Here is a 21327-nt window from a genome sequence, read left to right as displayed (position 1 = left end):
AGCAGTATCATCCATTATTACTATGCCTCAGTGTAAATTCTTCCACATTTGGAGATACTATTTAGAATTTAAATTTTCTGGACCTTCCCAAGTCTGAAGCTTCATCTCCACATATAGATGTTCCATTATTTTGGAATCTTTTTTTTTCTTTTTTTTTTATTTATGATAGTCACAGAGAGAGAGAGAGAGAGGCAGAGACACAGGCAGAGGGAGAAGCAGGCTCCATGCACCGGGAGCCCGATGTGGGATTCGATCCCGGGTCTCCAGGATCGCGCCCTGGGCCAAAGACAAGCGCCAAACTGCTGCGCCACCCAGGGATCCCCATTATTTTGGAATCTTCCCACATTACACATAACTTGCTCCTCCTTTTTCTCTTACTCTTTTAATTTTTGTATATTTTTTTTATCGGAGTTCGATTTGCCAACATATAGTATAACACCCAGTGCTTACTCTTCTTATTAAAAATGTGATGCTCCCACCAGCCCAGTGTGTTAGATACCCCTATTCTCATTTACAAAACAGGGGTTACAGTTCAGATCTAGGAAGTGACTGGCCAAAAAGCCCTACAGAAAGTGATAAGGATTAGACAGGAACTCAAGTATTCTGACTTCAAACTCTGTGATGTTGCTATAATGTAAGCCTTTTGCAGAAGCAGGGATGAGGATCTAGTAAATGATTCAGTTGCGGTTAACAGGTGAAGGTACTTGAATTCTCACATAGGATCCCTTTCTTCCAGCCAGGTTCTTGAGGAGTGAGAGAAAGTGGCCTGGTGAAAGGTGGGAGGGAAAAACATTAGAAGGGAGGAAGGTGGGTCATCTGCCTACAAGACCTGTTGAGTGGAATGAAGTCAGCTATGATGTTCTTCCTCTAGATGGCATGCAAGCACTCTACAAAGTCAAGTCTTGCTCTATGACCCCTCCTATGAACCAACTCACAGGCAAAGTTCGGCAGTACTTCATTGAGGCCCATGAGATTCTATGGGACTATGGCCCGATGGGGCATGATGGAAGTACTGGGAAGAATTTGAGGGAACCAGGCAGGTAAGAGGCAGTGAGCCCCCCCCCCCGCAGCTTCTGGGATCAGGCTAACACCTATTTCTCTCTCTCTCTCTCTTTCTCTCTCTCTCTCTCTCTCTCTCTCTCTCTCAGAAATCTCTCACTTCACTTGGGGGTTACAATCATTATCTAGCTAAAATTACATGACACAATTGTTAGCCAAATTCTTGTGGTCCCCTGGAGAACTCACTCTTGGGAAGCCACAAAGCTTTTTGTTGGGTTGTGTCACATACTCAGCAAAGGGTCCAAGCAGAGTTTGAGATTGCTTCTGCTATGATCCCAATCTTTGTTCAGAAAATGAACCCCCCCCAAAAAAACCCAGAACATTTGAAATGACATTTATCCAACTCTTCTTTATTTTATTCATTGTTTACCTCATTGTCCCTTCCTTTCTCTTCTATAGTCTGAAGGAGGCATTTGAGCAAGAGTGTAAAAAGCACTCAGAGAAATATAGAAGAGTGGGGGCAACTTACCTTGTAGCCATTCCATTCTTATCCCTTTGGAAGAATTTCTCAAAGTTCTCTTGCCTCATTCATATCTCAGGTATAGGCAAAATAGGGCAGAAGGTTAGTTCCCTATTCAGATTCTAGGTCTTTAGTTATATTGACTCACTGGGCTATCATGATTCCAGGTCTTTTACAGAAGAGATACTTAGTAAATGACTAGGAGAGTTTTGAGTTCTAGGGCACCTGTCATGTTTACTCTTCTAGTAATAAATAATGGAATGAATCTGCAGAAACCATAAGAAAATAGGAACTTGAGTCTCAGCATAGCTTCTTGAATCTCCAACTATGCTTGCTAAATTAGTGGGTTTTCATTTTGAAATGAAGTATATTTTTAAAAATATTTTATTTATTTATTTGAGAGAGAGAGAGAAAGAGAGAGAGAGAGAGAGAGAGAACAAACAGGAGGAGAGACAGAGGGAGAAGGAGAATCAAACTCCCTGCTGAGTGTGGAGCCTGACATAGAGCTCAGTTCCAGGACCCTGAGATCATGACCTGAGCCAAAGTCAGTTGCTTAACTGACTGAGCCACCCAGGTTCCCCAAAATAAAGAATATTTTTGATTAAGGTCAGAATGAATCTTAAGTACCTGAGAATGATTAGGAAAGATGTAAGTCTATGGGCAAAGATGTAAGTCAGAGGGCATAACTAGTCCCATTGTCTGAAACTTACAAGAGAAGATTTTAGCCTACTATATAGAGGAACTCCAACCATTAAAACTATCCAACAGTAAAAGGAATTGTTTTCTCTTAAAGTAGGTCCCCTGACCTTTGAAAGACTCAAGCAGGCAGAAGCTGTATTTAATTTATTAGTGCTGTCATCAAAGGAGATACCTTCACTGGGTGGAATTTAACCTGAATGATCTCTGAGATTCTTCCTAAATATAAGTATCCATAACTTGATGAGACCAAGGGTGAGATGGGGATCTATTTGATACACAATTAAATCATGTGACATTTGCCTTTTTATATGCCAGTGGCTCAGAAAAATTCTTCCAGAAGGGCTCCAGTCGGATTGGGGGCACTTACTGGAAAGTCCGATATGAAGCCTTCCAAGATGAGACATTCCAGGAAAAGGTGCAGCTGGAAGAAAATAAGCATCTTGGAATACTGGGTGAGGAATCCTTAACTTATGAAATTCATTGACTGGAACCTGAGAACTGGGGAGGACTTAGAAAATGGAGGCTGGGGGGTGCCTCAGAGGTACAAGCATCTCTCAAACTGAGTCCCAGTTTGGTGAAAAAGTGGTCATGAGTCTGAATGTGTTTGCAAAACACTAGGTTAAACATGGTCAAATAGTATTCTTTGCTACAGAGCTTCTCAGAGCCTTGTATTTCTTTTTGTTTACCAAAAATATCCAAGACGGGAATAGAGTATGTAGAATTTATCATGCTTAATTACTGAACCTTTTATTAGTGAACATCTTTTGGTAGCACTGTTATATAGATCACACTTTTAGAAGTGCTTCTAAAGATGTATTTCTGAAGGGCAGTAAGACTGTCTAGGTTCTTGGTAATATGAGGCCAGGAACAGATTGATATTACACATGGACATGCTTGCTACGGTGAAGGATTCAGTAAAAGGCTTAAAGCCTGATCTTGGATAAAGTATCTGGAAGCACAAATTTGTGTAAAGCACAGTATTGAAATGATATAGCAAAGTTCAGTGTGGGTTAGCCACTTGGTAGAGCCAGGAAACAAAATAGGTTAGATTTTAGGAAGAAAATTTTGGTAATGAAAGTAATGCAATTGACCATGTTCTGGGGATAAGTGTGTGAAGTTGATTCTAGGAGATCTGCATATGGGTAATAGGCCTTACATCTGCTGGACAGGAAGATATAAAGAGCAGAAACCACTTTCGGAAAGACAACAGGCACTGAGTATTAAAGAAGCTATCATTAGCTGTTGTTCAGTATGAGTATCAGTTTTTTCTGTTCTTCAATATTTTTATTGGAGTAAAATACACATAACATAAAATTTGCCATCTTAATCATTTTACGTGTACACTTCAGTGGTATTAAATACATTCATAATACTCTGTAACTATCACCACCATCCATCTTCATAACTCCATATTATAAAGCTGAAACTCTATACCCATTAAATAATAACTTATCATCCTTCCTTTATCCTAGCCCCTGGCAAAAACCATTCAGCTGCACCAGTTCACATTCCCACCAACAGTGTAAGAGGGTTCCCTTTTCTCAGCAATTAGAAACGACAAATACCCACCATTTGCTTCAACGTGGATGGAACTGGAGGGTATTATGCTGAGTGAAATAAGTCAATCGGAGAAGGACAAACAGTGTATGTTCTCATTCATTTGGGGAATATGAATAATAGTGAAAGGGAATATAAAGGAAGGGAAAAGAAATGTTGGGAAATATCAGGAAGGGAGACAGAACATAAAGACTCCTAACTCGGGGAAACGAACTAGGGGTGGTGGAAGGGGAGGAGGGCGGGTGTTGGAGGGGAATGGGTGACGGGCACTGAGGTGGACACTTGATGGGATGAGCACTGGGTGTTTTTCTGTATGTTGGTAAATTGAACACCAATAAAAATTAATTAAAAAAAAAACCATTCAGCTTTCTGTCTCTATGATTTTGACTACTCTAAGTATCTCATATAAGAGTAATCATTCAATGTTTGTCTTTCTGTGACCAGCTGATTTCACTTAGCATAATGTTTTCGTTTCATCATATTGCAGCCTACACAGAATTTCCTTCTTTTTTTCTTGATATCTCTCATTCCCATGCCTTTCTTTTTTATTAAGTTTAAAAATTTTAATTCCGATATAGTTAACATACAGTGTTATATTAGGTTCAGATGTACAATACTGATTCAACATCATCCGGTACTCATCAAGGCAACTCCTTAATCCCCATCACCTATTTACCCATCCACCGAATCCCTCCCCTCTAGTAACCATCAGTTCTCTATAGGTAAGAGTCTGTTTCTCTCTCTCTCTCTTCCTCTTTTTCCTTTGTTCCTTTGTTTTGTTTCTTAAATTCTGCATATGAGGGAAATCATAAGGTATTTGTCTTTCTCTGATTGACTTATATCATTTTGCATTATACCCTCTAGCTCCATCTATGTTGGTGCAAATCACAAGACTTCATTCTTTTTCATGGCTCAATAATATTCCATTTTATGCATATATTATATTTTGTTTATCCACGAATCTATCAGTGGACACATGGGTTGCTTCCACACTTTAGCTATGGGGAATAATGCTGCTATGAATATAGGCATGCAATATGTCTTTGACACATGCCTTGGATACTTTTCAGTATATGCACAGAAGTGGAAATTCTGGATGATAGGGTAACTCTATTTTGATTTTCTAAGGAACATCATACTGTTTACCACAGTAGCTGTCCCATTTTATATTTCCACCAAAAGTGCAGAACAGTTCCAATTTCTCCACATACCTGCCAATTCTTGTTTTCTGTCATTCATTCATTCATTCATTCATTCATTCATTCCTGAGAGATACACAGAGAGAGGCAGAGACATAGGCAGAGGGAGAGGCAGGCTCCATGCAGGGAGCCCGATGTGGGACTCAGTCCCGGGACCCCAGGACCACACCCTGGGTCAAAGGCAGGCACTAAACTGCTGAGCTACCCAGGCATCCCATTGTTTTCTGTTTTTTTTTTTTGTTTCTGTTTGATAGTAGCCATCCTAATAGGGGCGAGGGCGTATCTTATTGTATTTTTTATTTGCATTTCCTTAATAATTAGTGATGTTGAACATCCTTCCATGTACCTACTGGTCATTTGTTTATTCTTTGGAGGAATGCCTATTTAAGTCATTTGCACATCTTTAAATGTGTTGTTTAATTTTTGTTGTTGAGTTGTATGAGTTCTCTATATATTTGGGATATTAATCCCTTATCAAACCTATGAATTGCAAATATTTTCTCCCATTCTGTGGGTGGTCCTTTAACTCCCTTTATAGTATATTTTGATACACAATTAAAAATAATGAACTTCATTATGTCTATATTTTTATTTTATCACCTGTGTGTCTAGAGTCATATCCAAGAAATCACTGCCAAAGCAAATGTTGGAAAGATTTTGCCATATATGTTCTTATCAGAGTTGCATAGTTTTAGGTTTTAAGTGTAGGTATTTAATATATTATTAATTTAAATTCAGTTTAATTAACATATATACTGTGTTATTAGTTTCAGAGATAGAATCTAATGATTCATAAATTGCATACAACACCCAATGCTTGTTACTTCAAGTGCCTCCCCTGATGCCTATCACCCAATTATCCCATTCTACCACCCACCTCCCCTCCAGCAAACCTGTTTCTTTCCTAAAGTTAAGAGTCTCTTATGGTTTGCCTCCCTCTCTGCTTTCCTTTTATTTTTCCAGAAGGAAAAATTCCTTCCAAATATGAGTGAAATCATATGGTATTTGTCTTTCTCTGACTGACTTATTTCACTTAGCATAATACCCTCTAGTTCCAAACATAATGTTACAAATGGCAAGATTTCATTCCTTAGATAGCTGAGCAATATTCCATTGTTTACATACCACTTTTTCTTTATCCATTCATCCATCGATGAACATCTGGACTTTTCCATATTTTGGCTATTCTGGATATTGCTGCTATGAATGTTGGGCTGCATGTGCCCCTTCGAACTACTAGGTCTATATCCATTGGATAAATACCTAGTAGTGTAGTTGATAAATTATAGGGTAGCTCTATTTTTAACTTCTTGAGGAATCTCCACAGTTTTCCAGAATGGCTGCACAAGTTTGCATTCAGTGTAAGAGGTTTTTTTCTCCACATCCTCACCAATAGATGTTGTTTCCTGAGTTGTTCATTTTAGCAATTCTGGCTGGTATGAGGTGGTACCTCACTGTGGTTTTGATTTATATTTCCTTGATGCCAAGTGGTATTAAACCTTTTTTCACGTGTCTGTTAGCCAGTTGTATGTCTTCTTTGGAGAAATATCTATATGTCTTCTGCCTATTTCTTGACAGGATTTTTTTAGGGTGTTGAGTTTAATAAGTTCTCTATAGATTTTTGGATGCTAACCCTAAATCTGATATGTCATTTGAAAATGTCTTCTCCTATTCCATAGGTTACCTTTTAGTTTTGTTGTTTCCTTCACTGTGCAAAAACTTTTTATCTTGATGAAGTCCCAATAGCTTATTTTAGTTTTTATTTCCCTTGTCTCAGGAAACACATCAAATAAGTTTCTATAGCTATTGTCAAAGAGGTTACTGCCTGTGTTCTCATCTAGAATTTTGATGGTTTCCTCATGCACATTTAGATATTTCATCCATTTTGAATTTGTTTATGTGTATGGTTTAGGAAAGTGATCCAGTTTCACTCTTTTTTATGTTGCTGTCCAGTTTTCAAACACCATTAGTTGAAGAGAGAGTCTTTTTTTCCATTGGATATTCTTTCTTGCTTTGTTAAAGATTAGTTGACCTTATAGTTGTGAGTCCATTTCTGGATTTTTTATTCTGTTGATCCATGTGTCTATTTTTGTGCCAGCATCATACTGTCTTGACTGCTACAGCTTTGTAGTATAATGTGAAGTCCAGAACGGTAATGCCTCTAACTCTTCTTCTCTTTTTTTTAAGATTATTTATTTACTTATGAGACAGAGGCAGAGACAGAGAGGCAGAGGGAGAAGCAGGCTCCATGCAAGGAGCCCGATGTGGGACTCGATCCCAGGACTCTGGGATCATGCTCTGAGCCAAAGATGGACGCTCAACCTCTGAGCCACCCAGGAGTCCCAAGCTTTGCTTTTCTTTTTCAATATTGCTTTGACTCTGTGGGGTCTGTCGTGGTTCCATGCAAATTTTAGAACTGTTTGCCCCAGATCTATGAAAAATGCTGATGGTATTTTGAAAGAGATGCATTGAATGTGTAGATTGCTTTGGGTGGCATAGATATTTTCATAGTATTTGTTCTTCCAGTCAATGGGCATGGAATATTTTTCCATTTCTTTGGGTCTTCCTCAAAATATTTCATAATTTTTCTGTAGTGTTCAGGGTACAGATCATTTACGTTTTTGGTTGGGTTTCTTGCTAGGTATCTTATGGATTTTGTTGTAATTGTAAATGGGATCCATTCCTTGATTTTTCCTTCTTCAGCCTCATTGTTACTGTATAGAGATGCATCTGGCTTCTGTGAACTGATTTTATATCCTGTGATTTGCTGAATTCCTGTATCAGTTCTAGGAATTTTTGGGTAGAGTTTTTTGGGTTTTCTATAGAGTATCATATTGTCTGTGAAGAGTGAAAGTTTGACTTCTTCTTTGCCAGTCTAGATGTCTTTTATTTTTTGTTGTCTGATTGCTAAGCCTAGGACTTCCAGTACCATGTTGAGTAAGAATGGTGAGAGTGGACATCCTTGTCGTGTTCCTGACATCAGGGGAAAAGTTCTCAATTTTTCCCCATTGAAAATGATATTCATTGTAGGCTTTTCATATATGGCTTTTATGTTATTGAGGTATGTTTCTTCTATCCCTGCACTGCAGAGAGTTTTTTTTATCAAGAAAGGAAATTGTAGGGATGCCTGGGTGGCTCAGGGTTGGGCATCTGCCTTTGGCTCAGGGTGTGATCCTAAGGTCCTAGGATCGAGTACTGTATCAGGCACCCTGTGTGGAGCTTGCTTCTCCCTCTGTCTCTGCCTCTCTCTCTCTCTCTCTCATGAATAAATACATTTTTAAAAAATAAAGAATTATGTATTTTGTCAAGTGTTTTTTTCTGCATCTGTTGAAAGGATCGTGTTTCCGTCCTTTCTTCTAGTAATGTAGTGAATCACATTGACTTGTGGATGTTGAATCAACCTTACAGCCCAGGAATAAATCCTTGGTCATGGTGAATAGTCCTTTTAATGTACTATTGGATGCTATTAGCCAGTATCTTGTCGAGAATTTTTGCATCCATGTTCATAAGGGATATGGACATAGGATATGTCATTTTTGGTGGGGATATTTGGGATCAAGTAGAATGAGTCTGGAAGTTTTCCTTCCATTCTTATTTTTTAAAAACTCTTCAGAAAAATATATATTAATTCTTCTTTAAGTGTTTGTTAGAATTCCCCTGGAAAACCATCCAACCCTGGACTTTCATTTGCTGGGGATTTTTTATTACTAATTCAATTTAATTGCTGGTTATGGGTCTGTTCAGATTTTCTATTTCTTTCTGTTTCAGCATTCATAGTTTATATGTTTCTAGGAATGAATCAATTTCTTCCATATTTGATTTGTTGGTACATAATAACTCATAATATTCTCCTATAATTATCTGTATTTCTGCAGTGTTGGTTATGATCTCTCTTCTTTCATTCATGATTTTATTTAGGCCCTTTCTCTTTTCTTTTTGATAGGCTCATTAGAGTTTTATCTATGTCATTAATTCTTTCAAAGCACCAGCTCCTAGTTTCTTTGATCTGTTCTACTTTTTAAAAAAATTATATATCTAAGATTTCTGCCTTAATCTTTATTATTTCCCTTCTCCTGCTGGGTTTAGACTTTATTGTTCTATTACCAGTTCCTTTAGGTGTAAGGTTAGATTGTATATTTCAGACTTTTCTTGTTTTTTGAGAAAGGCCTATATTGCTATATACTTGCCTCTTAGGACCGCCTTTGCTGCATCTCAAAAGATCTGAACTATCAGATTTTCATTTTTATTTGCTTCCATGTATATTTTAAATTCTTCTTTAATTTCCTGCTTGAGTCATTCATTTTTTAGTAGGATGCTATTTAATTTCCATATATTTGTGTTCCTTCCAATTTTTTTTTCGATGATTAACTTCAAATTTTAAAGCATTGTGTTCTGAAATTTATGCATGGTATAATCTCAGTTTTTTATACTGGTTAAGACCTGATTTTTGACCCAGTATGTGATGTTTTCTGGAGAATATTCCATGGCACTCAAGAAGAATATATATTCTGCTGCTTTAGGATGTACTTTGAATATATCTGTTAAGTCCATCTGGTCCAGTGTGTGATTCAAAGCCCTTGTTTTCTTGTTTATCTTCTGTTTAGATGATCTGTCCATTGCTGTGAGTGGGGTGCTAGTGTCCCCTACTATCACTGTGTTATTAATGTGTTTCTTTAATTTTCTTATTAATTTGTTTGTATATTTGGCTCATCCCATGTTGGGGGCATAAATATTTACAACTGTTAGATGTTCTTGTTGGACAGATCCTTTTGTTATGATATAGTGTACTCTTTCATCTCTTATTACAGTCTTTGGCTTAAAATCTAGTTTTTCTGATATAAGCATTTCAAATACAGCTTTCTTTTGATGTCCATTAGCATGATAAGTGTTTCCCTACCACATCACTTTCAATCTAGTGGTGTCTTTGGATCTAAAACGTGTCTCTTGTAGCCAGTATATTGATGGGGCTGCTGCTTCTTCTTTCTTCTTCTTCTTCTTCTTCTTCTTCTTCTTCTTCTTCTTCTTCTTCTTCTTCTTCTTCTTTCTTCTTCTTCTTCTTTTTTTTTCTTCTTCTTCTTCTTCTTTCTTCTTCTTCTCCTTCTCCTTCTCCTTCTCCTTCTTCTTCTTCTTCTTCTTTCTTCTTCTCCTTCTCCTTCTTCTTTAAAATCCAGTCTGAAATTGTATGTCTTTTGATTGGACATTCAGTCCATTTACATTCAAAGTGATTATTGAAAGATATGAATGTAGTGCCATTTTATTACCTGTAAAGTCACTTTTTCTGTAGATTGTCTCTGTTATTTGTTACTTTTGAGCTCTCTCTTCACTCAAAGGATCCCCTTTAATATTTCTTGCAGGGCTGATTTAGTGTTCAGAAATTCCTTTAGTTTAGTTATTGTTTTTGTTTTGTTTTGCTTTGTCCTGGAAAGTCTTTACCTCTTCTGTTCTTAATTACAGCCTTGCTGGATAAATGATTCTTAGCCATATATTTTTTCCCATTTACCATGCTGAATATATCATACTAGTCTTTCTGACCTGTCAGGTCTCCCTGGAAAGATCTTCTTCAAGTCTTATGTGCCTACCCTTGTAGGTTAAGGATCTCTTGTCCCGAGCTGCTTTCAGGATTTTTTTTTCTTTATCTCTGAAGTTTGCAAGCTTCACTATTATATGTCGAAGTGTTGACCTATATTTACTGATTTTTGAGAGAGGTTGTCTGTGCCCCCTGGATTTGAAGGCCTGTTTCTTTTCCTAGTTTAGGGAACTTTTCAGCGATATTTTGTTCAAGTAAACTTTCTGCCCTCCTGCTCATCCTCTGAGACCCCTATTAACTGGATATTACTTCACTTTATAGAATTGCTGAGTTCTATAAGTCTCTCTTTGTGATACAGTAGTTGTCTTTCTCTCTTCTTCTCAGCTTCTTAATTTGTCATCATTTTATCTTCTATATAACTGACTATCTCTTCTTCCTCATTTATCCTTGCTTTTAGTGCCTCCATTTGTGACTTCATCACAGTAATAGAATTTTAAATTTCAGATTGATTAGATTTTAGTTCTTTGATTTCTACAGTAAAGGATTCTTACTCGTGTTCTATGCATTTTCAAGCCCAGCTAGTATATTTATAATCATTTTTATAGAATTGAAAAAAAATAAGACAATAGACCAAAAATAAAACTGAAAGACTAAAGTTTTTTTTTTTAATGCTATATACTGCTTTCCCAAGAATTGGTGTTTTTAGCTATGTTCGGTAAATTTGGTGCAGCCACTTGTTCCTGCTGGTCTTCTGAGGCAGGCACCTGTTGAGGTTATCCTCAGATATGCTTGCAGCTGTGGAAATGTGCCTCCAGTGCTGGGGGACTGGGGTCCCTATAAGTGGCCCTGGATTCCACCATGTGCTGCTGTTTTGCTCCCTTCTGAAGGCTTTCAGCACTGATGGGCAGGATGAAAATGGCAGCACCCCACTCTCTAGGCCTAGAGATGAAAGTTTGTGCATCCTACTCTTCAGTCAGTACTCTCACAGAGAAGCAGTCAATCATTTTTGTCTCCCTGGTTTCCCTGAGAACTCTGCTCACATAGCCTTTTTTAAAAATATTTTATTTATTTATTCATGACACACACACACACACACACACAGAGAGAGAGAGGCAGAGACACAGGCAGAGGGAGAAGCAGGCTCAATGCCAGGAGCCCGATGCGGGACCAGATCCCGGGACCCCAGGATCACACCCTGGGCTGAAGGCAGACACTAAACTGCTGGACCACCCACGGATCCCCTTCACCTAGCCTTTGAATGAGTGTTTTTATCTGAGGCATGCAACTGAGTTTCAAGTCTCCCAATTTTATGTACTCTTGCTCTGCAGGTCCCTGCTGATACCCCCCCCCCTGGGGTGGGAGGTGGGTCTCTCTGTACATCTGCCTTTTCCTGGGCCCATGCCAAGAGAGCAGTTGTTCCACCATGCAGTAATTCATAGTCTATGGCATCACTGAGCAGAAAGCCATTGCCTAGACTCCCTGTTTTCGGCCAGCTTTCCCATTCTAATGCCTGGGAACTCTGCCACACTCAGGTATAACCATTATTCTTGTGACCTTGGGGATCCACAGACCTCGCTATCCCACCTGGGATTCCACCCCTCTTTGTCACCTGAGCACCTTTAAGGGATGTCCCAGATATAGCAGACTTCTGAAATTCTGATTTTGCACTCTGCTGCTTATAATACTTTGGTTTATTTTTGCTAAGCGAGCTATCTCCCTGATGCTGTATCCTTCAATATATCTCTCCATATTCATGTCTCTGTACCTCCTCCCTTCCAAAAAGTGGTCGCTTTTCTATTAGTAGAATTGCAGCATTTCTTTTCTCAGATCTCTGATTGATTTTATAGGTGTTCAGAATGATTTGATAATTATCTACCTAAATTTCAGGAATGAGGTAGAGGTCCCCTACTCGTCTGCCATCTTAACTAATCCTCTCCCCAGGTTTTAATCTATTTTTAATCTATTTTTTAAATTTTATTTATTTTTTATTGGAGTTCAAATTGTCAACAGATAGCATAACACCCAGTGCTCATCCTGTCAAGTACCCACCTCAGTGCCTGTCACCCAGTCACCCCAACCCCCTGCCCAACACCCTTTCCACCAACCCTTGTTCATTTCCCAGAGTTAGGTGCCTCATGTTATGTCACCCTCAGTGATATTTACCACTCATTTTCTCTCCTTTCCCCTTTATTCCCTTTCACTATTTTTTATATTTCCCAAATGAATGAGAACATATAATTTTTGTCCTTCTCTGATTGACTTACTTCATTCAGCATAATATCCTCCAGTGCCATCCACGTTGAAGCAAATGGTGGGTATTTGTTTTTTCTAATAGCTGAAGAATATTCCACTGTATGCATAGACCACATCTTTAACCATTCATCTTTCGATGGACACTGGAAGCTTCTTCAACAGTTTGGCTAAAGTGGACATTGCTGCTATAAACATTGGGTTGCAGGTGTCCCAGCGTTCGACTGCATCTGTATCATTGGGGTAAATCCCCAGCAGTGCAATTGCTGGGTCATAGAGTAGTTCTATTTTTCACTCTTTGAGGAACCTCCACACAGTTTTCCAGAGTAGCTGCACCAGTTCACATTCCCACCAACAGGGCAAGACGGTTCCCCTAGCTCCACATCCTCTCCAACATTTGTTCTTTCCTGGCTTGTTAATTTTAACCATTCTCACTGGTGTGAGGTGGTATTTCATTGTGGTTTTGATTTGTGTTTCCCTGATGGCCAGTGATGCAGAGCATTTTCTTATGTGCTTGTTGGACATGTCTATGTCTTCCTCTGTGAGATTTCTGTTCATGTCTTTTGCCCATTTCATGATTGGATTGTTTGTTTCTTTGCTGTTGAGTTGAATAAGTTCTTTATAAATCTTGGATACTAGCTCTTTATTTAATAGTCATTTGAAAATATCTTCTCCCATTCTGTAGGCTGTCTTTTAGTTTTGTTGACTGTTTCTTTGGCTGTGGAGAAGCTTTTTATCTTGATTAAGTCCCAGTAATTCATTTTCACTTTTGTTTCCCTTGCCTTCATAGAAGTATCTTGCAAGAAGTTGCTGTGGCCAACTTCACAAAGGGTGTTACCTGTGTTTTCCTCTAGAGGTTAGTTGGGCTCTTGTCTCACATTTAAATCTTTCATCCATTTTGAGTTTCTCTTTGGGTATGGTGTAAGAGAATGGCCTCGTTTCATTCTTCTGCACGTGCCTGTCCAATTTTCCCAGCACCATTTATTGAAGAGACTATCCTTTTTCCAGTGGATAGTCTTTCCTACTTTGTTGAATATTAGTTTACCATAAAGTTGAGGGTCCAATTCTGGGTTCTCTATTCTGTCCCATTGATCTATGTGTCTGTTTTTGTGCCACTGTCTTCATCACAGCTTTGTAGTACAACCTGGAATCTGGCTTTGGGATGCCGCCAGCTATGGTTTTCTTTTTCAATATTCTTCTGGCTATTCGGGGTCTTTTCTGATTCCACACAAATCTTAAGTTTATTTGTTCCAACTCAGTGAAGAAACTCCATGGTATTTTGATAGGGATTACATTCGATGTGTAATTGCCCTGGGTAGCATTGACATTTTCACACTATTAATTCTTCCAATCCATGAGGATGGAATATTTTTCCATCTCTTTGTGTCTTCCTCAATTTCTTTCAGAAGTGTTCTGTAGTTTTTAGGGTATAGATTTTTTACCTCTTTGGTTAGGTTTATTCCTAGGTATCTTATGCTTTTGGGTGCAATTGTCAATGTGATTGACTCCTTCATTTCTCTTTCTTCAGTCTCATTGTTAGTGTATAGAAATGCCACTGATTTCTGGACATTGATTTTGTGTCCTTCCACACTGCCAAATTGCTGTAGGAGATCTAGCAATCTTGGGGCGGAGTCTTTGGGCTTCCTATGTACAGAATCATGTCATCTGCAAAGAAGGAGAGATTGACGTCTTCTTTGCCAATTTGAATGCACTTTATTTCTAATTTGTTGCCTGATTGCTGAGGCTAGGACTTCTAGTACTATGTTGAATAGGAGAGGTGAGAGTGGACATCCCTGTCATAGTCCTGATCTTAGGGGAAAGGCAACAAGTGTTACTCCATTGAATATGATATTTGCTGTGGGCTTTTCATAGATGGCTTTTTAGATGCTGAGGAATGTTCTCTCTATCTTTACACTCTGAAGAGTTTTGATCAGGAATGTATGCTGTATTTTGTCAAAAGCTTTCTCTGCCCTCTACTGAGAGTATTTTATGGTTCTTGTTTTTTTCTCTTGTTGATAGGATCTATCACGTTGATTGCTTTATGCGTGTTGAACCAGCCCTGCATCCCAGGGATAAATCCCACTTGGTCATGGTGAATAACTTCTTAGTGTACAGTTGGATCCTATTGGCTAGTATCTTATTGAGAAGTTTTGCATCTGTTTTCATCAGGGATAGTGGTCTATAATTCTCCTTTTTGGTGGGGTCTTTGTCTGGTTTCAGAATTAAGGTGATGCTGGCCTCATAGAACGAATTTGGAAGTACTCCATCTCTTTCTATCTTTCCAAACAGCTTTAGTAGAATAGGTATGATTTCTTCTTTAAACGTTTGATAGAATTCCCCTGGGAAGCCATCTGGCACTGGACTCTTGTGTCTTGGGAGGTTTTTGATGACTGCTTCCATTTCCTCCCTGGTTATTGGCCTGTTCAAGTTTTCTATTTCTTCCTGTTCCAGTTTTGGTAGTTTGTGGTTTTCCAGAAATGCGTCCATTTCTTCTAGATTGCCGAATTTATTGGCATATAGCTGCATATAGTATGGTTTTTATTTTTTAATTTAATTTAATTTTTTATTTTATACATATTTTTTATTGGAGTTCAATTTGCCAACATATAGCATGACACCCAGTGCTCTTCCCATCAAGTGCCCCCCTCAGTATGGTTTTTAAATCATTTGTATTTCCTTGGTATTGGTGATGATCCTTCCTTTTTCATTTGTGATTTTATTAATTAGAGCCTTTCTCTTCTGTTTTTAATAAGGCTGGCCAATGTTTTATCTATATTGTTAATTCTTTCAAAGAACCGACTCCTGGTTTTCTTGATCTGTTCCACAGTTCTTCTGGTCTCTATTTCATTGAGTTCTGCTTGAATCTTTATTATCTCTCTTCTGCTTGATGTAGGTTTATTTGCTGTTCTTTCTCCCATTACTTTAGGGGCAAGGTTAGCTTGTGTATTTCAGTTGTTTCCAGTTTTTTGAGGGATGCTTGTATTGTGATATATATACCTCTGAGGACTGCTTTTGTTGTATCCCAAAGATTTTGAAGGGTTTTATCTTCATTCTCCTTAGTTTCCATGAATCTTTTTAATTCTTCTCTAATTTCCTGGTTGACCCTTTCATTTTTAGCAGGATGGCCTTTAACCTCCATGTGTTTGAATTTCTTCCATATTTCTTCTTGTAACTGAATTCAGGTTTCAAAGCATTATAATCTGAAAATATGCAGGAGAGAATCCCAATCTTTTGGTATTGGTTAAGACCTGATTTGTGACTCAGTCTGTGGTATAAATCTGGAGAAAGTACCATGTGCTCTTGAGAAGAATGTGTTTTCAGTTGCGTTTCGATGTAAATTTCTGTAAATATCTGTGAAATCCATCTGGTCCAGTGTATCATTTAAAGCTCTTGTTTTTTGGAGATGTTTTCCTTAGAAGATCTGTCATTTGCAGAAAGTGCCGTATTGAAGTCTCCTAGCATCAATGTATTATTATCTAAGTATCTCTTTACTTTGGTTATTAATTTCTTGATATACTTGGCAGATCCCACATTAGGGACATGAATATTGATGATTGTTAGGTCCTCTTGTTGGATAGATCCTTTAAGTATGATATAATGTCCCTCTTCATCTCTTACTTTGGGATAAACTATAATTTTTCTGATCTGAGGATTGCTACCCCTCCTTTCTTTTTAGGACCATTTGAATGGTAAATGGTTCTCCAACCTTTCACTTTCAAGCTATATGTGTCCTTAGGTCTAAAAGGAATCTCTTGTAGACAGCAAATAGGTGGCTCTTGCTTTTTTATCCAGTTGAAACCCTGCAACTTTTGATGGGATCGTTAAACCCATTCATGTTCAGAGTTACTATTGAAAGATATGAATTTAGTGTCATCATAATACCTATTCAGATCCCTGTTTTTGTAAATTATTTCTTTGTACTTCCTCTGTATTTTAGAGTTCTCCTTAATATTTCTTTTTTAAGGATTTATTGTTTTATTTATTCAGGATATAAATAGGGAGAGAGATAGGCAGAGACACAGGAGGAGGGAGAAGCAGGCTCCACACCGGTAGCCCGACGGGGAACTCGATCCCAGGACTCCAGGATCGCACCCGGGCCAAAGGCAGGCACTAAACCGCTGAGCCACCCAGAGATCACCCCCCCCTTAATATTTCTTGCAGAACTGTTTTGGTGGTCACATATTCTTTCAGTTTCTGCCTATCTTGGAAGCTCTTTATATCTCCTTCTATTCTGAATGAGACCCTTGCTGGATAAAGTATTCTTGGCTTCATGTCCTTCTCATTTAGGCCCTGACTATATCCTGACAGCCCTTTCTAGCCTGCCAGGTCTCTTTGGAGAGGTCTGCTGTTAGTCATATTTCTCCCCATATAAGTTAGGGATCTCTTGTCTCTTGCTGCTTTAAGGATTTTCTTTTTATATTTGGAATTTGCAAGTTTCACTATTAAATGTCGAGGTATTGAACGTTTTTTTATTGATTTTATGGGGGAATATCTCTATCCCCTGGTTGTCAAAGCCTGTTTTCCTGCCCAAGTTAGGGAAATTCTCAGCTATATTTTGTTCAGGTATGCTTTCTGGTCCTCTGTCCCTTTTGGCGCCCTCTGAAACCCCAATTAAATGTAGATTTTTCCTTCTGAGGCTGTCATTTATTTCCCTTAACCTTTCCTCATGGTCTTTAATTTGTTTTTCTCTTTTTTCCTCACCTTCCTTCTTTGCCATCAACTTGTCTTCTATTCACTCACCCTTTCTTTTACCTCATTAACCCTTGTTGTTAGGACCTCAGTTTGGATTGCATCTCATTTAATTGATTTTTAATTTCAGCCTGATCAGATCTAAATTCTGCAGTCATGAAGTCTCTTGATTCCTTTATGCTTTTTTCCAGAGCCACAAGTAGCTTTATAATTGTTCTTCTGAATTGGATTTCTGACATCAAATTGTAATCCAAATTCTGTAACTGTAATTGTACTGTTTCTGATTCTTTCTTTTATGGTGAACTCTTTCTAGTCAGGTTTTTAATAATTTTTGAGTTAAATTTGTATGTGGTATTAAATTAGAGTCCAGCTTTATTTATTTATTTTTTTGCATGTAGAAACTCAGTTTTCCCTGCACCATTTGCTTAAAGGACTCTCCCCGTTTAAAAAGACCATCTCTTCAGCAAATGGTATTAGCAAAAGAATGGAACCAGACCAGTTTCTAACAACATACACAAAAATAAATTCAAAGTGGATTAAAGACCTAAATGTGAGACCTAGATCCATAAAAATCCTAGAAGAAGCACACAGAAAGTAACCTTTTTAACATTTCCAGTAGCAACTTCTTTCTACATATGTTTCCTCAGGCAAGGGAGAAAAAAGCAAAATAAACAATTGGGACTACATCAAAATAAAAAGCTTCTGCACAATGAAGCAAACAGTCAAGAAAACTAAAAGGAAACTCATAGAATGATAGAATATATTTGCAAATGATTTATCCCATAAAGGATTAGTATCCAAAATATATAAAGAACTTATACAATTCAAAACTCAAAAAACAAAGATGCCAATTAAAAATGGGCATAATAGGGGTACCTGGGTTGGTCAGTTAAGCATCTGCTTTAGTTAAGGTCATGATCCTGGAGTTCCAGGATTGAGTACCACATTGTGCTCCCTGCACGGAGCCTGCTTCTCCCTCTGGCTATGTCTGCCTCTGTCTCTGTGTCTCTCATGAATAAATAAATAAAATCTTTTTAAAAACTACAGTGATATAATGAACAATGGGAATTATATGAAAGACTGATGAATCATTGAACTGTACATCTGAAACTAATAATACATTATATGTTAATTGAATTTAAATTTATTTATTTATGAATTTAAATTTAAAACTAAAAAAATTAAAGTAAAAAGGCAAAACAGTAACAAAAAGAACTACAATATGGTAGCAACTCATACCTGTCAGAATGGCTGAATTTACAGCACAAGAAACAACAAGTGTTGGTGAGGATTTGGAGAGAAGGTACCCCTTTTGCACTGTTGGTGGAAATGCAAAGTGGTGCAGATACTGTGGAAGAGACTATTGAGTTTTCTCAAAAAGTTGAAAATAGAACTACCCCACAATCCAGTAAACACACTACTCAGTATCTATCCCCAAAATACAACACTGATTCAAAGGACTACACACACCTGTAAATTTATAGAAGCATTATTATAGCCAAATTAAAGAAGAAGCCCAGGTGTCCATCAATGGAAGAAGAGGTGGTATATATACACAATGGAATGTTACTCATCCAGAAAAAAAGAATGAAATCTTGCCATTTGCACCAACATGTTTGGAGCTAGAGAAAATAATACTAAATGAAAAAGGTTCAGTCAGAGAAAGATAAATACCATATTATTTCCCTCATGTGGAATTTAAGAAATAAAACAAAGGAGCAAAGGAAAAGTAAAAGAGAAAGAGAAAGGCAAACCACAAGACAGACTCTTTACTGTAGACAACAAACTGATGGTTACCATAGGGGAGGTTGGGGGTGGGGAATGGGTGAAATAAGTGATGGGATTAAGGAGGACACTTATTGTGATAAGTTCTAGATGTAGGAAAGTGTTGAATCATTATATTGTACCCCTGAAACTATTATAACTCTGTATGTTACCTACACTGTTATGAAGTAAATATTAAAATAAAGAAAAAATCCCCTTGCTAGTTACAATTTGATTCAGATTTTCTGTTTCTTTATTCTTTAGTCTTGGTAGGTTTTCTACTCTGGGACTCTGTTCATTTCATCTAGGTTATCCAATTTGTTGGTGTATAGTTTTTCAAACTATCTTATTTTTTATTCCTGTAGAATTGGTAGTACTGTCCTCCTTTTCATTTCTGATTTCAGTAATATGAATCTTCTCTCTTTTCTCATAGTCCATCTCACTGAGAGTTCATCAATTTTGTTGATCTTTTCAGAGAACTGACTTTTGGTTTTATTGATTTTCTTTATTGTTTTTCTGTTCTGTATTTTATTTATCTCTGTGCTAGTCTTTATTATTTCCTTCCATCCATGGGTTTACTTTGTATTTCTTTTCCTAATTCCTTAAGTCCTAAAGTTAGGTTATTGATTGAGATCTTTTTTAATGTGAATATTAATAGCTATAAATTTCTCCCTTAACACATTTTCTATGACATCTCATGTTTTGCTATGCTATGTTTTCATTTTCATTTGCTTTTTGGATCAGAGGTGAAGCATTAGGTATGGAAATTGAGTAGAAAACAAGCCAAAAAAACTAAAGTAGGATTTGGGCCAGCATAAATGCTCAGGGTATTGTATTGTCTTAATATTTCTGGTTAATTTCAAAGGTGACCCAAAATAGGTCAGAAGTGCTGAGTTGTGGAACAAAGATAACTCCAGGAATCATGGCTCAACTACCAAGTTCAGGAGCTGTATATAGACATAATAATTTTATGTGTTCAGAATTGATTTAAGATTGAGGCAATATCAGATATTTAGGTGGATCCTATCAGAAAATGTAGCTATGGGGTGAAGATAAATAAATGTAGGGGAAATGGGATTGAACCTGAGAGAGAGGTGGGAGAAAGCCCTGGATTTATGTCCTGACTCTGTTCCCAACCAGCTATTTGAATTTGGAAAAATCAGTTCCACTTCTCTGAGCTGCAGTTTCCTTATTTGTAAAATAAAAATATCTCCTGCCCTGTGTATGATGTTTGAAGATCAAAATGAGATAATGAATTTTAAGGTGCTTTTTATAAACATAAATTGTAATACACTTGGAAGGGATTATTATTATTGCAAAAAGAGGGTTTCTTTATCTTTTTATCTTCCCCTTTCTTCCCCTCCTTCCTGCTTTGTTTCCATCCTCCCTGGTCATCCCTGTTTTTATTTCCATTGTCTCTCCTTCCTATCTTGTAGGGCCAGTGATCCGGGCTGAGGTGGGTGACACCATCCAGGTGATCTTTTACAACCGTGCTTCCCAACCATTCAGCATACAGCCTCATGGAGTCTTCTATGAAAAAGACTACGAGGGAACTGTTTACAATGATGGTGAGCAAGCAGGGTTTCCAACTAATGTGAGCTGCAGGTAATAACAGGTAGCTCTAGAGGAAAAATAAATAAGGGAGGAATGAGAGAGGAAACAGAATTGATTGTCCTGCAAGGATGTTATTAAATGAATGCATGATATAATGAAGCAGAACTGGGCTCAATAAGAGACACATTCTTTAAATATATTTAAATATATGATGATTGACATTTTATGTTATTTTTTTAAGTTGTACCATTTAAAAATTTTTATTTATTTATTTGAAAGAAAGAGAGAGTGTGAGTGGGGGAGGAGCAGAGGGACAAGAAGACTCCCCACTGAGCAAGGAGCCTGACATGGGGCTCAATCCCAAGACCCTGAGATCATGCCCTGAGCCAAAGTCAGATGTTTAGCCAGCTGAGCCACCCAGGTGCAGTCCTGATTGACTTTTAATGATATTTGTTCTTCCAATCTATGAGCATGGAATGTCTTTCCATTTTTTTGTGTCATCTTCAATTTCTTTCATTTGTGTTTTATAGTTTTTGGAGAACAGTTTTTTTCACCTCTTTGGTTAGGTT

The 21327-nt window shown here is 37.6% G+C and overlaps 1 protein-coding gene across 2 annotated transcripts in view; it reads left to right on the top strand.

Annotated features, from left to right (window-relative positions):
* Window positions 1-21327, top strand: part of HEPH (hephaestin) — a 106905-nt gene that overhangs the window by 17925 nt on the left and 67653 nt on the right. For both annotated transcript variants that reach the window (XM_041742279.1, XM_041742280.1), the window contains exons 7-9: window positions 872-1040; window positions 2534-2670; window positions 20641-20772. In XM_041742279.1, coding sequence (XP_041598213.1) covers window positions 872-1040; window positions 2534-2670; window positions 20641-20772 — 438 coding nt within the window. The remainder of the gene's footprint in view (window positions 1-871; window positions 1041-2533; window positions 2671-20640; window positions 20773-21327) is intronic.

This window comes from Vulpes lagopus, chromosome X (genome assembly GCF_018345385.1).
Source record: "Vulpes lagopus strain Blue_001 chromosome X, ASM1834538v1, whole genome shotgun sequence".
NCBI lineage: Eukaryota > Metazoa > Chordata > Mammalia > Carnivora > Canidae > Vulpes > Vulpes lagopus.
The sequence above is the reverse complement of the archived record's forward strand: the minus strand, read 5'-3'. Positions and strand labels throughout refer to the sequence as shown.